Source organism: Meles meles, chromosome 8 (genome assembly GCF_922984935.1).
Source record: "Meles meles chromosome 8, mMelMel3.1 paternal haplotype, whole genome shotgun sequence".
In the NCBI taxonomy this organism is placed as follows: domain Eukaryota; kingdom Metazoa; phylum Chordata; class Mammalia; order Carnivora; family Mustelidae; genus Meles; species Meles meles.
The window spans coordinates 71,184,804-71,202,880 of NC_060073.1; the positions used below are offsets into that span (position 1 = coordinate 71,184,804).

Here is an 18,077-nt window from a genome sequence, read left to right on the forward strand (position 1 = left end):
AGACCATGGTGAGAGGTTTGGGTTGATCATGAGGACACTGGCATTCTACCAAAGCACAGGTGTTACTTCCATTCCACAAATAAGAAAACTGAGGCCTAGAAGAGCACAGATGATTGGCATTGGGCTGGATAGCCTAGAATAGGACTGATTTAAATCCCTCCCTCCAGGTCCTCACCTTAAGCCCAATGCTTTTCATGTTATGCCAGGGTCACCCAGGATATTCTTGACTCTTGTTGGCCATACTGCCAGCAAATGCATTACTAGTTGATTTTCCATTTTAGTTTATGTTGAAGAAATGTTTTTGGTTTAGGTGAAAAGGAGAGTAGAACCAGTGTGATGGTTCTTACGGAATTCTTTAACGTAAAAATGGCCTAATGTCAGGACACTTGGGCTCAGTCATATCACTTGTAGGTTATATATCACTGCTAAGCTCATCGACAGTTGTGTCTATTAGATGATGGATATTGATGCCAGTCTTTCCCAAAGGCATCATGCATCTTTTCAGGGTGTATACTTAAAATAAAAATAGTTAAATATAAAAATGAGAACAAAAACAAATGAAAGAAGCAATGTTGATGGGGCAGTGAAGTTTCACAATTTCAAGTGTTTTCTACTTCTGCATATTATTATGTCAACAGAAATTGCATTTCAATTTATCTTAAAGCTTCTTCGGCTGCTCTTTTAGAGTAATACAATCTAGAGATGGCCTAAATTAAGCAATTTAAGTCAAAATGTGACCAAAAGGCATAAAAGTAAGACACTAACATCTGAATTAATTACATGGGGTCAAAAAAAAAAAAAGAATAATTACTAGAACAGAGGTATTCTTTTCTAGCCAGCTGGTTTTGATTTCATATTACCACATTTAAAATAATTTTGTTCAAAGAATTTATTGGTATGCACAGACTGTCTTTTTAATGAAAGAATAACAAAGAACCTTTTGGTTTTCTTTTTGGAAAAACGACAATGTGAATCACCTAATATCTTTGACTCACTCTAAAAAAAGATGCATCTGCAATTGCCAAACATTTAAGTTCTTTCTGATGAAAGACATCTTTGGTTTCATTAGGATGAGCTATGAGTACAAATTCCAACGTTTGGGTTATGATGATATGACAATTACCAGCTATTTCAAAGGAATCATAGGTGCCAGGATGACAGCTTGCTATACTTACCCAACTAAAGAGGACAAAGAGTGTAAAGTCTTCAATAACAGGACAGATGATTATCTACTCAAGATAGCTTAGGTAGAGTCTTATCAGAAATAAGGGGACTGAGTTACAGGATCGGTAACTTTGATTCTGTAAACCTCATGACTTTTGAATTTTTATATCAAAAGAAAGGGACAAGGTAAGAAGAATGGTTAACCTCATTCAAGCAAGACAGGTGAGTGACAGGTGGATGGAGGAGAGTGCTGTAGACTCAAGAAGTCATTTTTGGAATAGCTTGGGTAAACTTGGGCTCGAATCCCAGCATGGACACTTACTACTAACTTAGTGACCTTGGGCTAGCTACTTGTCTCTCTGGGACTCAAGAAAAATGATTTCTACCTTACAGGATTGCTGTGAAGATGACAGGCAAAAAGCACCTGGTGTATAAGGTGCGTGGGCGAGGGCTATCATTAATACTACTGTTGTGCTTGTTATTATCATTACATTCCATGCTGCTATTTAATTCTATTGGCATTGAATGAGGTAAAACAGTAGACCAGGCAACCATGAATAAGGCATACTGCATGTTTAGGGATGGCATTTAGACTTGCACATTCCCAATTAGCTTTTCAATTAACCCCAGCCTTGAGGAATTCACTTCCCAGACCACACCTGAATGCTAAAATAGGACTGATGGGCTATGATGGGTGCAGGTTGTTTTACTAGAGAAGGAGAAAATAAAACTATGCTACCTATTGCAAAAAAAAAAAAAAGCCAAATTTTACAGAAGGTACTAAAATGAAATCACATTCACTATCTATGACACAGATTTATACCCCCAAATGCTAAACATGCTATGAACCTAGTAATAGTTGTTTCACATTTAAATATACCAGTCATTCTCTAGGTAGAACTCAATGGTCATCTGATTTTATTCATCTTCCTCCATTTTATAATAAAGCATGACAACATACAGTCAGCAGCACTTTATATCCCCCTCCATGTTTGCAACTATGTGATTTCTAATGTTATAGTAATACTTTACATGAATTTATTCAGCTTGCAGTATGATTTGTTAACTGTCTTCCCAGTTAAACTTCATTGCTGAACTCATTAGACAAAATATTAATACACAATAGTTAGTTTAAATAAGGCATGTAATAAAATTAGGTACACAGAATAAATAAACTATTTCCATATACCAAGCATTGACTGAGGGCCTTCATTGTTCAAGGCAGCATACCTTTTAATTTATTCTAGGAACACTGTGAATACAAACCCATGGAAAAAAAAAGGATGCTATTTTCATATTAGCTATCATCACCTGGTGTTCAAAATCAACTCCTCTTAGATCCCCTGGCTAGCACAAGGGCATTTGAGTTAATAATTTTCCTTTGGTCCTTATAATTCTGCAAAACTTCATTTTTCCAATGTTGATTTCCTTACTCCCTGAGCAAGAGAAATAAATAATTTAAAGCCATTAATTCTACATTTGGTTTCTTCTTACCTGTCCTAAGCATCAGTCACCACAGAAACGAAATGGAGGTAGGTATCAAGGCCCTTTACTAGCTTCTCCCCACTCTCAAGAAGCAGAAGCCCATGTTACTTTGTTGGATTACCATCCTTTCAGGTTCTATACAAAGCATTTCAGACTGCTGTTCTCCACATTTAGGCCCAAGTCTGTATTAAGTGCCACTGGGAGATTCAACTTTTCTTTGCATACTAATTTGGCGTAAGGCATTATCTCCCTGTGGCTTTCAGAGCCATTTGTGGTCCTGACAGTCCTCTCATCCATACAACCTATAATTTTCATAAGAAGAAGGCACTTTTTCAAAACATTTGCTCCAATAAAAGACCTACTTACAAGTCTCTTTCCTTAAAAATCACTTGAGAAGCAAAAAAACCCAATCAAACAAACAAAAAATAAAACCCACAATAAAACCCCCAAACCCCCAAACCCAACTGCTCAATGTATATGCTGCGGGTACATGACAATTACATTTGCAACCTTGTCACCTGGGATATACAGAATAGGAAAGGGATCAATTCTACCCCTCCTTGCCCGCTTCCCTCACCAAAAGGGCCATTAAATAACAAGTCTGTCATCATTCTACAATCCTCAGATCTAGACAGTCGAAAAAGCTACAATCCTAAAGTCAGAACTCCAATAATGTCTTCTCTTTTCATACTACAAACAGTCATATCTCGGGTTTAATCCCTGGATTCTTTTTCATATTACCAATATTTCCACTCTGGAGGAACAAATAGCAAGTCCAAGTGAAGGAACCTTTGCAGCTGGGAGGAAGGACTATGCCACAGTTCAGAAAAACCATCTCTGGGTCAATCTCACCAGGAGATTTAAGGCAGGAAGGAAACTGGACCAAAGAGCCTCAGAGAAATATGGAAAAAATCCCAGTTTCACAAAATTTTGTTTCCCAAGGAAGTTTCCCCAACACCTATCAAATTGGACACAGAATTTCCTAAATGTGGCAGTCTGGTCAGTGCCTCTGAAAGCAGGGGACAAATTAGAGATGAAAGCTTGAAATGCATCTCAAGACTTACAGGCCATTTTATTTTCTTAGTGGAAGATAATTAAAGAGGGAAATCTACACAGAGGTTCTCTAGAAGGAAAAACTAGTCATGCTGAATAAAAGAAATAAAAAACCACTCTCTAAATGGCCATGGCTCACCAATGATAAACATAATTCTTACTCATCATAAACACTTTTGAAATGATGGTTCGGTGGATCTGAAAAGATCCCAACACCCCTCTGGAGTCTGGTCAATGTTACTGAGAGTCCGAAATATGTGTTCCTAGGACACACACTAGGACACAAGTACTGGAGAAAGGCTCCGGGATTTATAATGCCCCCTTCAGAACCAAACACGGTAGTAATAAAAATAACGCAGGATAGCAACAAGTTTACTAGAGAGCTCCTGGAAGAAGCAAATATTTCAGCAGCTCAACTGCTTCCCCCCCCACCATGTCATTTAAAGGAATATGAAGTCTCCACCGAGCCAGTCTATCAGTTGATGATTTCACCTAATATTCTGATGAGCAGATGATCCTGCTTAACCCCCACTGCTCCCTTCCCAAGTAGCAAAGCTCCAAGAGTTAGCCCTCCTGTGAGTGGCATGGACCACATTCACAGTGAGAAGCAGGTTCTCATCTCAAGCTAATAAAGACTGCGTTTGCCCTCAGACTAGCCGCCCAGAGCAGGCAGTTGGCAAATCGGAAAGGTAATCTTCATCCCCGCTCATTCCATACCTTTTCTGATTTTGCCTTCCTGGCATTGTGCACGAACCTGCGACCCAGCTTCTTGGCATACCAGATAGAGGCAAACATAGCGATGCCAATGGCAGGAATTCACAATGAAGCTGCTGCACAATCAACTTCCCACCTCGGCTCAGAGACAAACGGAATCCGGCTGGAGCTGTCACTTGCAGGCTGTTGCTTTCTCAGTTCCTCTCATGCTGGTTAGCCGAGGGAGAGGGTGGGAGGAAGGAGGGGGTGGGGGGGAAGGCAGTCCTGTTTGGCCGGTCTGCAGGTATATTTACATCCTGCCAGCAGGAGGTCCGGGTGAGGCGGGTGCTGCCTTCTGTAGCCGACTCACACACACCCAGCCGCGAAGTATCCGTCTGCGGTTCTTCGGGCACCGTCACCAAACTCCATGTGTGTCAGGAGGAAGGGAAGCCGCAGTCAACTCCTCCAGGAGGCGGCTCACCTCCCGCTCTAGGCTCCGGCATTTGCACTCCTCGCTTGGCTTCCCTCCGTCTTGACAGTACGTGCTGGAGGCAGTGGCCACGAAAAGACAGATCCACATACAGGCTCGCAGGTAAAGCAGCCAATACAGGAGCTGCCTGGCTCGGTGAGGGGGGCCAGGGGAGAGTCAAGGCCACCACGGAGCTGGCCCTGTGGGCACAAACAGGTGTCCCTGAAGCCTGAATCCTGCTCTGAAGCTCCAAGAATTTCCACTGGTAGGCTGGCTGGAAACAGAAATGTCCGTCCTTTGCCCCCTCCTCAACTTCTTTTGGTCCAAGAAAAGTCTTAATCTCTGATCATCTCCAGGCTTATCTACAGCTTGCAAGAGCCACACTTTATTTATTTGGGGACTGGCCTGGGGACAAAGGGCACAGTGAGCAGGAAAAAAAGTGTACTCCCAAATGCATGGGTAAAGGTCCTTCGTTTCCAAACCCATCAGTTCTACCTCTAAAGCAACAGAAGCCTCTTTTATAAGAACAGGTTTTCAACATGGGGACTAGGGGATGGAGAGGGGCTTAAATCCACCTTTAAACTAAAATGGGGCAATCTTCTTCTTCTTTTTTTTTTTTTTTAAGCCTGGAGTTTTCTTGCAGTAATATCCAGTGATAAATGAAGGACTGTAATATCACTTTCGGGAAGACAGATTTACAGCAACTCTTAAACCATGCTCCTTTGAAGAATTTTCGCATTTGATTCTACCACCAGGTGCTTTCAACTTCAAGTGTCTTATTAGGGCTTAGATTATTATGTGAGGCATTTTAAAGATAAGTCAATTTTAAGGGACAAATGTTCCCTCCAACGAGAAATAGTGATTAAGCTTTTACCCATCTTGCTAGAGGACAAAAATTAGACTGCTAATCTTGACAAGGAAAACTTTCCTTCCAGTGATATACAGATGAGACTCAATCCAGTAAATGTTTTCCAGCTGACCTGAAGGAACTGTCCTAAGAGCACCAATGGTCCAGAGAACATCAACACACTTACAGATACTGGAAAAGAATTCCCTTCTCTCAATATAAGTCACTTGAGGTTTACTCTCAAAGAGGGTTGGGTCTTCAGTCAGCCACAAGCTCTTTGGTAAGATACACAATTGTCCTCCCCCTTAGGGGGACACATTGTGGGAGACACATTCCAAGACACAATGTGGGAGACACATTCCAAGATACCCAGTGGATGCCTGAAACCATGGATAGTGCCAAACCCTACATAAACTACTACTATGACACATGTTTTCCCTATACATACATACCTATGATGATGTTTAATTTATAAATTAGCCATAATAAGAGATTAACAAAAACTAGTCATAAAGAACAGTTATAACAATATACTGTAATAAAAGTAATGTGAGTATCATCTCTCAAACACAACTAGTTGTAGTGTCTTCACCCTATTTCTTGTGGAAATGTGAGATGATACATGACAAGATGAAGTGAGGTAAGTGACGTAGCATGAGGCTACTGCCAAACTTCCCACCATAAGTCATAAGAGGATTATTTGCTTTCAAGTGGTGGTTGACTGCAGATAACTGAAACCTTGGGAGCAAAACCATGGCTAAGGCAGGATTCCTATACAGGTGCCCTGGTAGGCAGCTAGAGGCAGAACAAGGCGGTGTGGGATAGGACAGTGGATGTCAAGACCCATGCCTATGTTCCTCACTAAGGTAACACCGATGCCTGAAACAGTGTTTATTTTTTTAATTTTTTTTTAAAAGATTTTTATTTATTTATATGAAAGAGATAGAGAGCAAGCATATAAGCAGGGGGAGAAGTAAAGGGAGAGAGAAAAGAGGAAGCAGACTCTCTACTTGTTCAGTCAAGAGACTTGATCCCAGGCCCCTAGGATCATGACTGGAGCTGAAGGCAGACACTTGACCGACTGAGCCACCCAGGCACCCCCCCCCCCCAAAACAGTGTTTAGCGCAATGAAATCAATGTATATTTGTTGAATGGATAAATGACTTGAATTCCAACCAGGGCTTTGTTTCTAATCTCTTTGTTCTCTCTGAACTTGATTTGCCTCTCTGTAAAGGAAAACAATTGGGCAGATGATTTTTAAGGCTCCCCCCTGCCCTATGAGTCTATGATTCTGATTATGAGTCTTCACGTGAGTACTGAACAGACAGGTGTAGTGTTCAGAGGGGCACTAATGACTCTGTGTTTTGAAATGTTAACAGCAGCACCCTTGTGGCAACCCAGATCCTTCTACCTTCTTCAACATAGGCAACTGCCACCTACAATTTGGTTTTGCCATTTGCTGTTTCTTTTGCTACGTGTTCCCACTTCCTATGAATGTGATTTTCCTTGAATTTCCTTTTGTCACTCTCCGACAGCCTCTGTGCAAAATTCTCCACATCACACCCTGTACTCTTTGGAGGAAAAATGCCACAGAAATCCAGAAAATAAATAAATGATAACTCCTGCTTAGTTTTCAAAGAGCGACTCAGCAGGACCTCAGCTTACCCTAATATTGTCATCATGCTAAAGGTATTCATTATTCGTTCACACAAGTTTGTCCAAACCACGTTTTAGTTGAAAGACCATTCAGTGAACAGAATAAAGTAGATTGAAAGAGGAGGGGGGAGCAAGTCTTCCTAAATTAATGAGCAGAAATTCCCGTTTTTAATATTTTAAGATGGAATTCGTCAATAAAGAGGTAAGAAAAAAAAATGTTGAGCTTTCAAACCACTGATATCTAAAGGGAATCAAAGAATGTTAATTTACTCTGAGGGGAATGCCAGATCAGAAAATAATGTTTGCACTTTCCTCACAAAATAAGACTTCCTAAGTCACTAAAACTGGAGCTTGGAGAGATCTTTGATGTTTGATCATATTGTTGGTTGGTTTTGCTTTAAATTGAACCTTTAATGACTTTCTTCACATGCCTGACCCAGCAGTTTTATTAACTTTTACAGGACAGAGTTCTTAAAATAAATTGGGGCCCATCAGCTAAGATTTAACTTTAAAAAAATCACAAGAATAAGGGGATTCCTGGGTGGCTCAGTCAGTTAAGCATCTGCCTTCAGCTCAGGTCTTGATCCCGAGGTCCTGGGATGAGTCCCGCATCGGGCTCCCAGCTCTGCCAGCCGCTCCCCCTGCTTGTGCTCTTTCCCCCACGTCTCTCTCTGTCAAATAAATAAATAAATAAAATCTTTTTAAAAAAAATCAGAAAAGTAACTACTGTACCTGAAATAGGCAACTGGACGTAGAAAGGATAGAAATAGGCGTGGAGTTCGTCATTTGTACTTGGGACCCAGGCCCATGTTATGCGAACACTTGGCACAATGTAGATATTCAAACTCTGTTTGTTGAATGTGTCTATGGCGTAATAGGAAAAGCCTCAAACTGGAAAGACTAGATGAGGCAATAGAAACAAATCCACAAATTTTCAGTTGTAAAAGTTTTTGGAAAGCTCAGTCTTGGTGTCTTATCAATGGAATGAAGTCATTGCCAGAGCTGTACAACTATCTTTCCGGGACTCTTTCTGGGCACACATGTCTGCTACCGAGAGGGTGGCAACGGCCCATAGGAATCCTAAGAGTCTCTAACCATTGCTCTGCTGATGGAGATAAATAACTTTGGGGGCTCTGCTGTGTAAGGGAAACAAGTTTTTCAGATGCTTTCCATCTGTATTTCATCAGTACCTGGACAGATCTTTTCCTTTATAATTTCATTTTTAATACCTCTCATATGACAGAAGCCTACCAGTGCAGCTGACGAGGAGATGCAACATTAATCCTTTTAAGCAGCTTTGGGTTCATGCCTCGACACACACACTGTGTGAGCCTCCTCTGAGGTAAATGCAATGTTTAAATCAAGCCATTAAGTATTACACAACTACATTTTCTGCCTACCACATGAGTGATTTCTTTTTAAAATTCACCTAAATACATCACGGATAATTATAAAAACCGAGTAAACATGAACCCCTAGAAGCTAGTAGCTGGTAGCTTGAAAAGCTATCCAGGTTAGGTGTTTAACATACACCAGAGAAAATACAGGTTTGAGACACAAGTTAATGTAAAGAACTAATAAACATTCAAATATTTGAGTTGCTTGCATACCTGATATTCATATTTAGGGCCTTTTGGTTAACATTTGATATTAGCCTGTTATTAGAAAGTGGGTGTCAGAAATACACTACATAGAATTTAGGACTAAAGGAATAGAAACAGAATATTTAATTTAATTCACAGGAATACCAAGATATTGATATCAGTTATCTCTGTAGAGAGTAGGGGAAAAGGAAAATAAAAACATTCACATGTCGCTTTGTATTGTTGTGTAATATTTGTTTCTTCGACAATGGGAACATATTAGTGTTATTAGTGTATGGTTCAAAAAGTAAGCAATTATCTTTTCACAAAAATGTGGTGATTATTTACTAGGGACCCCAAAATTAATGAGATGTAATCCCCCCTTTCAAGGAGTCCTATAGGGTTGGGAGCACAGATGTATAAAGAAATTTCAGTGCAGGATGGCTTTCCAACAGATGTGTGAAAAATAACATGGGAACTCAGGAGAGAACTGTTGTTTGGTTTCTATAGGCTATAAGCACAGTAATTAATGTTAGCTAGAAAAAGCACAATAATTAGTGCCAATGTATATAGAAAGGCAAAGGAATCACTAAGCACTCTGCAGGTATGTATATCAAAATGAATGTTTACAAACTGACCCAGTTGCAGAGAGATATCTTTCTACCCCGAAGACACAACCAGTCACAGATAAGTGTGGAAAAAATATTGGAATCACTACAAATAATATGCCTATTGACTCTAATTATGATGGGCTAAACCCACCTCTTTCTTACTGTTTTCAGAATCATCAAAACTAATTCTTCAATATTTCCGTATCTCACATGCCCTTTCTTTTAAATGTTTAATCATGATATATTTAAGCACCTAGAGATGTAAGAGAGTAATATGACACTTACCCACGTGCCTACCACCCAGATTTAATAAGCGATAACATTTTGCCATATTTGATTCTGATTCATTTTAAATAAATAAACCCTTTATCATATTCACAGAATCTCTCCACTTCACTCCACCTTACCTGAAATTCAACTCAAAAAATGTTCACTAACCATTCTTGTACCTAAGTAGGTATTACATTTTGTAATACCTAAGAGTAGGTATTACAAAATGTAATTGACAGGTCATAGGGTATGTCCATCTTGAACTTTCATTAAAAATTTCTCACTATTTCACATTATTAGTAGTTTATATAAGCCCTGTATTTTAGATGACATGGTATAATCACACTTATTAATTTTTCCCAAACATAATGCATTATGTTAGTGTCTGAGGTTTAGATATACATTGTCTTGATTACTAGTGAGACTTAGCATCTTATATGTTTATTGGCAATTTGAACTTTCTCCTACTCATAGCCTTTGCCCATTTTTAAATTATACTTATCTCGTGCATTTGGAAAATTACTTTATGTATTCTGGATACTGATTCCTTATTACAGGCACTGAAAATATCCCCTCCCAACCTGTGACTCTTTTTAAATTTCATTTATATTTTATCATACACATATGAGTCCTTATAAAAATTTAAATATACTGAAATTTATCAATACTTTCTTTTATGTGTGTACATTTTTGTATCTCAAGGAATTTTTTTCCTATTCCAAGTACATAAGTACATTATCTTACATTTTCTTCTAAACAATTTTTTTCTTTTCACAAGTAAGTTTTCTTTTTTTTAATTTATAGTATGAGATAGGAACTTACTTTCCCCCAAAATATGGCCACTTGTTTGTAGACATACATATGTATGTATGTATTTTACTGGAATATAAGAATGTTATTCCTTTTCCTTATTGACTCATAATGTTCCTAAGTAATAGGTTCAGATCATACGAATGTGCATATAATTGTTTCTGGGCTCTTTTTGGATTGCTTTGTTTTTATTTTTCTAGACCAATACCACATTATCTTGATTAATATGCTTTATAATAAATAGTGATATGAGGGGCTATTCATTTTTATAAAGTTGTACAATTAATCATTTTAATACTACATCCAATATTCCATGTTATTATTTTATAATATTTTGGTTCTCTCTTGTGGTAGTGCCATTCCTGACAAATCAGTCATTATCAGCATCATTATTTATTTTTTTATAATTAAAGGTTACTCAAAATAACTCTCACATTCTATCAGTTTATTTTCTCCTCATTATTTTTAGCATCTGAACACTCCTAAACTTCTTACTGATGTGTATACTGTTATAGTTTATTCCAGCAAAAATTTGTGATGGTTGAACACACTTAACCTTTTCATATTTTTCCTGAATGGCCTACATTCGGCTTAGAATTTGAATGATAGCATTGGTAAATGGAAATGTCTAGATCGACAGTGATTTTTCCCTCAGCATTTTGAACATATTATTTCCTACTGTCTTCTGGCATCTATTTTTACAGAAGCTGTCTGCTGTCAATCAAATCCTTCAATTGTAAGAACAGTGTCTCTTTTTGGTTTGTTTGAAGGTTTTGTTTTCTTTGTCATTGTCAAACTACATGTTCAATACAATGTTTTTGTTTTTGTTTTTCTAAAGTTCTGCTTGGAACTCATTATGGTTCTTTAATCTGATTATTTTTAAAAAATTCTCAGTCTTTTCAAGTATCCTCCGTCAATCGCTCCATTCTCTCCTTCAAAAATCCTGGAATATTTTTCCTGGACGATTTCATTTGACCCATCCTATTGCTTCTTATATCTCTTACTCTTCTTTCTTTTGTGCTACTTTCAGGGTCTTATTCTTAGCTCTAATTACTGTTTTATTCTTAGGTTTTAATCTATTGTTTTACCTATCTACAGAGTGCTTATGTTTAATGGATTATATATATATCTAATTTCTAGAGATTCTATATTTTGCTTTTTTAAATCCACCCAGTCGTTTATAAGGGTATTCTGTTTATTTTTTTTATTCCTTCCTTTACTATGTTTTTAGATTAAAACATTTAATTTGAGGTCTTTATTGGTTACTCTTGTTACCCAATTTTCTTGGAAGTCTAACCTGCTGATCCCACCCATGGTGGATAGCTTCTGTATATAACTGTACATTTTTATTCTAAAATCTTCTTTGATAAGACTGTACCCCCTGTGGGAGTCCTAGGGACTTTTGTTGTATGACTCTTGTTATAGAATAATTCACATATCCTTCTGCTGGTTGCCCAGAGGTTTCACTAGCCCAGAGCCACTTTCATGTTAAATATTTGGCTTAGTGTGATTCTCTCTACACAAAAGGGTTAAGGTTACTTTTTTCCTTTTTTTACACATAATAAAAACACACTTCCTTATTGGTTCCCTGAGATGATGAATAAAGTTTTTTAGAAGCTCTATCATTAAATGACTTTATCTTCGGTTTTCAGTTTTATGCAAGGGTCTTGGTTTCATTTCTCTTCCTTTGGTAATTGTAAGGTCAACTGTCTTGCCCCGCACAGGCATCAAAAACCCCACACTCTCACTCCAAAGGCTCATACTGAGTCCCATGTACTCCTGGGATGCCATAGTCAGCCCAAGAAATCAGTGTTCTGGCCATCATTTTATACAAACTCAAACAAGTCAAACTGTCATGCCTCTCAATTAACCCCCAAACAAACTGAAGAACTTAACTTGGCTGCCCATGAGCTTTTAGTATTTAATAAGCATGTCTGACAATTTCATGTATACGATGTATTGTGAAGTGTTTCATGCAAGAGATTCCAGGAAGCCATTTAATTAAAATGCTATTCACAAGTCACTAACATATAATAATTAATTACCTAGAATTAACAGTGATATAAATCACCACTACTACCACACTTGTGACCTTGGACTAGAAATGTTGAGTGCATAAAATGGGGTAATAATAGAAACTATACCTCTGTGATGATAATAAGGGTCAAATGAAATAAGACATGCAAACAATTTAGAGAAGCACCTGACGCACACAATGGGTACAATAAACATGTTTTTATTTTTATTCATCCTCTAATTTTCAAGAAATAAAATGCATTAGAAAGAAGACCTGTGCTTACTATAATGAAGAAACAGAGAGTGCTTTTTAAAACTTTCTTTATGTTTTTTATTTAACCATCTTCACTGCTTTTTAAAAAATTTTATTAATCAGGAAAACAAATCAGTTTCCAAACCCTTGTAAAATCTTTCATAAGTTTAAAAACTTTCAGTTTCATAAATGTTTCCTTTCTGGGCCAAATAAGTATTTTCTTAAGCTTTCTAAACAGGTGTTTTTGTTTGTTTGTTTTGAGTCTTTTGAAAGTCTCTCTTTATTTTACAGATCTCTCACAAAAAGAAAAACTCTAATGAACCCTGAAATTATACAGTCATTTAAAAAAATTTTTTAAAGATTTTATTTATTTATTCATGATAGAGAGAGAGAGATAGAGAGAGAGGGGCAGAGGAGAATGCGGGACTCAATTCCAGGACCCTGGGATCATGACCTGAGCCAAAGGCAGATGCTTAACTCACTGAGCCACCCAGGCACCTTATACAGTACTTTTGAATTCACATGTTATAATTTGCCCACATGGTTACAATTAAATTTTGCTACAACTAAGGATATGGATTGATACAGCCATTATTATCAAAAGGAATGCATTGCTGAGTGAATATAGGCGAGAAGCAAAATAGAAGAACATCAAGCCACCAGCTAAGAAAAAAATGGCTGTCTAAGGGAACACACAAGAACTATGACCTGTGAGAACAAAAAACAATGTAACACATGACCAGAGAGTTTTCCTGAAACAGCTACACTATATTAAAGCATGAGTAGTTGAATAATTTTGTAGCAGATAATTCAGTTCAATCTCCAAATTTGCATGCCTTGCCAGAGCATGTCACAAATACAGGCATTTAAACACCACTCATCTAACCTGAGCCTTTTGGAATGGGAACTTTCCTATCAATTATAATTTATTACACAGTCCAATATTGTATCTATCTCAACAAGAGAATTATTTCCATCCACAGAAAGAAAGTGCTAATTTGGGAGTCAATACTTTTAGTTTTAATTTTATTTTTACCAGTCATCTTACCTCTGGGTATTGTACTATATAATCAATCTCTAAATTCCCTTCAAGATCAAATAAACTATCACTCCCTGACATTATGACCCAAAAATTGACCTGTAAGTCAATAGTCTTTCAAGTCTAGTGGTCATTTTTGATGAAGTTGTAGTCTTGCCATATCATCTTTTGGGTCATCCTGAAAGTATTTTCTGTTTCACTGATACACTCCGCGTATTTGCATCTTTGTATATGTGGTTTCCTCCCCTTGCAGTCCTTCCTCTCCACCTCACTTCTTGCCACCTGTCATTCTACATGTGACAGATCCTTACACGTGTTCTGGGATTTGGCTCAGTAATTCCCTATGAAACTTTCCCTAATCCCTCTAGATAGAGACAGTTTGTACTCTTGTGCTAAAACTGATATTCCTAATGCACTTTGTATATATCCCAAGTTCAGCTCTTATTACATTTATTTGTGACTACGTTAAATTTGAACAGTTTCCCCTAAATGACTAAAAGCAACTAAAAAGTCCCCATGCCTTATTTCTTTTTTGCAACCTCAAGGACCTTCATAGTCCTTTGCATATAGTAGGCACTCAATAAATGTGTTAGATAATTTAATATTTATTTGCTTAATGAACAAATGAGTGAGGTTATCACTTGAATTAAGCTGCTTCATATCCCCAAGAGAAAACTGGAAGGCACTGTTGAGACATACATTACGCATTTATTGTTACCTTCTATTCATATTTTTACCTCACATTCATCTTCATACTATAAGAGATAAATCAAAGTCACTGTAAGAAGGGCTCAAAGTGCTTTGAAACACATTTCAAAAGGTGAATCAATGAGAATTCTTGACTCATGGCCTACAAGCTATCAATTATTTTTTCACTTTGTAATTCTTCCCCCTCTTTAGATAGACATGTGTGATCTTTTACAAAATTTAATAAATAGCATCACATCATAAATAAATAAATAAACTCCCTCCCTCTTTCATTGCCTTAAAAATGAGATCTACTAATGAAAACATACAAACTATACTTTTCCATCCGGCCACCTACATAAAACAGAAACAGCAGCTGCTGAAATCCTCAGTTCAAATGTCAACTGCAGATAGCATTACTGAAAATAATCCTGATATTAATTGCAGCCTCTCTCCAGCTTAAAGAGTATATATAGGAAAAAAAAAAAAAGTAATAGTATCACCGTGTTGTATCCTTTATAGCTGAATAGGGAGAAAAGGGAAGGAGACTGACTTGCTTGGTGCCACTCCATGTCAGCTACTTTACCTTAAGTGTTTATATGAAATTAAAATATTTTGTCTTCAGGGGCCCCTGGGTGACTCAGTGGGTTAAGCATCTGCCTTCGGCTCAGGTCCTGATCTCAGGGTCCTGGGATGGAGCCCCGCATCGGGCTCTCTACTCAGTGGGAAGCCTGCTTCCCCCTCTCTCTTTGCCTGCCTCTCTGCCTCCTTGTGATCTCTCTCTTTGTCAAATAAATAAAATCTTTTAATAAAAAAAAAAATTGTCTTTAAAATACATAATCTCTTTTGCCCACTAAGGTACTTAACATTCCTTATCTCAGTATTTATCTGATCCCATATGTTTTTTACCATATGCATATACTAAAGTATAATTTTTTAAAATGTTTTCCAGGTACCACCTGAAGCGTACCATACCTTAGGAAATAGTCTCATCTCCTTGAATCACCTCCAGATACCTCTGAGTCAAATAGCATCCCCTTCCTTTTACAAATTCAGAAATTGTATTTCTCAGGAATTAAGTAACTTATTCAAGGCCATTTTCCTAAAGGAATTAGGCTTTGAATCTTGTTTTGCCCCTCACTTCTTGATTTTCAAAACTCACCTGGTCTTCAATGTTCCTAACTTTAAGACATAGTACAACACTACAAGAAATATCATGTACTGGCTTATGATGAAATGAAAATCAATGAAATGGAGAAGGAGCAAGTGCTGTGCATTCAGGTAACATGCACTAACCTATGAGTTGGAGGAGGGAAGACAGGCTTTCCATAAGAAAGGAAATTTGAATTGGGCCTTAGAAAACAGGTCAAAAGAAAAAAAGACATTTGTTTGCCAGGAGAAACAGCATAAGTAAGAGTAAAAAGGCTGGAAAGCACGAGACATGTTTGAGAAATAGTGGAAAGTAAGGAAGGAAAGGCAATAGCCATACAGTAATTAGACAAATGCCAATAAATGTTTAATCATGACAAACTTGTTCAGAGTTGAAGATCAGGGAGAATAATAAAGGCAGTAAATTTATTCAGGGTCTTAATTAGGCAGATAGTAGTTGGACAAAAGGCAAGAAGAAATAAAAGAAACATTTTCTCTTGATTTCCTAGCTTAGATTTGGGCCTCAATTCACTTCCTTAGCACAACATATTACTTTTCAAAATATTTATTACAATGACAATTTTCTATTCAGTATATGTATTTCCCTTGCTTTCCTTGCAGGACATTCCATAAAAGCAGGGACAGTCCCTAACTTTTCCTCATTGCTAACACAAAGTACCTGGTGCATAATAAATTCTCCAAAAGGATTTACTAAATGCATGAATGAAAGAAGGATTAACTGAGGAGACAGAATCTGCACAACATAACAGATGCTTCCTAGGTTAAGAGCATAGAGTCAAAAGCAGCTGAAGATTTGAGCTAGGGGCTTGGAGTTATCTCTTAGACAAAGGAAGAATGTGCTTTACAATGTCCTCTTCCTTCGTTTTACTTTCTCTTTTCTCCTTGCCTCATTAATAATTTTAAGTATTCTTTTTTTTTTTAAGATTTTAATCATTTATTTGAGAGAGAGAATGTGAGAGAGAAAGCATGAGAAGGGGTAGGGTCAGAGAGAGAAAAGCAGACTCCCCACTGAGCGAGGAGCCTGATGCAGGACTCCATCCTGGGACTCCAGGATCATAAACTGAGCTGGAGGCAGTCACTTTACCAACCGAGCCACCCAAGTGTCCCAATTTTAAGTATTCTTATTTTACAGTCTTTGTCTGAAATTTCCACTGTTAAATTTCTTAGACATTTAATTCTATCATTTGTTAGATCTACCAGTTCTTCCTCTGGGTCATTAGTTTCCATATGAGAGCTCCAAATTTTCTTTGTCACTCTTCTAAAAGAGAGGATTTTTTAAAAATAGGAAGTGCTTTTGTAAATAATTTTGATGTTTCCTACTTCATTGTGTTCTAGGGCGTTTAACCCACATCTTGGAGATTTCCATATCCGTATAAAAATGAAATGTGTAATGTTATGTTAACTTTTAGACAGTTCAAGTTGTGATGGCCCCAGAAAAGATAGGAGTAGGTACGTCTAGTAAGGAATGTTATGAAAAAAACTCTCTTCCTTTCATTGTTTTATTTAATACTTACTTGAGTGTTATTATGTGCCAGCCATGTTTCTAAGCAATGAGGATATAATAGTGAACTAAACAGACAAACCTAACTTGTGGAGCTCAGATTTTAATGTAGGGAAGAGACCATAAGAAATATAAATAGCCTCATATATAGTCTATTAAATTTTGATACATGCTGAAGAAAAAATTAAATAGGTAAATGGGATAAAAATTGTCAAAGTGGTTCAATTTGGTGGTAGGTTGACTAAAGTAAATTTCATTGAAAGAGTAACTTTTGAGTGAAGATCCTAATGACATGAAAGTAAGTCAGAAAGTCATCCAGTGAAAGAATATTCCTATGAAAGCTCTTAAGAAGGGACTTAACATTTGATGACAGTAAGGAGGTCCATGTGGTTGAAGCACAGTGAGGAGAAAGATGGTACAAAATCAAGTCAGAGGGATAGAGAGGGGAGTGCAGGGAGGGTGGAGAAGTAGATCTTCTGTGTTTCAGAAGTTATCGTGGGCATTTTGGCTTTTGCTATGAGTAGGCGGGAAGCAGCCTCATAGGAGCAACTCATAGGAGCAATACGATATGACTAACATGGTAATAAGATCACTCCTGCTGCTGTCACGAGAAGTTTGACTGTCAGGAGTCAAAGCTGGAAGCAGAGATAACAATTAAACTAGTGCAATTATCAAGTTTAAAAATAATGGTAGCTTGGACGAAATTGATGCACATGGAAACAAAACTGGTGTTCAGGTTGTGGACATATTTTGAAGAGAGTGAATATGGG

The 18,077-nt window shown here is 37.5% G+C and overlaps 1 protein-coding gene across 9 annotated transcripts in view; it reads right to left on the bottom strand.

Moving 5' to 3' along the window:
• DLG2 (discs large MAGUK scaffold protein 2) overlaps nucleotides 1–18,077 on the bottom strand; it is a 1,573,258-nt gene that overhangs the window by 897,777 nt on the left and 657,404 nt on the right. Inside the window, exon 1 of one of the 9 annotated variants that reach the window (XM_046015630.1) lies at nucleotides 4,420–4,644. The exons of 7 other annotated variants lie outside the window; for them this stretch is intronic. In XM_046015630.1, coding sequence (XP_045871586.1) covers nucleotides 4,420–4,497 — 78 coding nt within the window. In that variant the 5' untranslated portion in view covers nucleotides 4,498–4,644. Of the gene's footprint in view, nucleotides 1–4,419; nucleotides 4,645–18,077 lie in introns of those variants that run through there. One more of the 9 variants, XM_046015632.1, reaches the window with a different exon arrangement.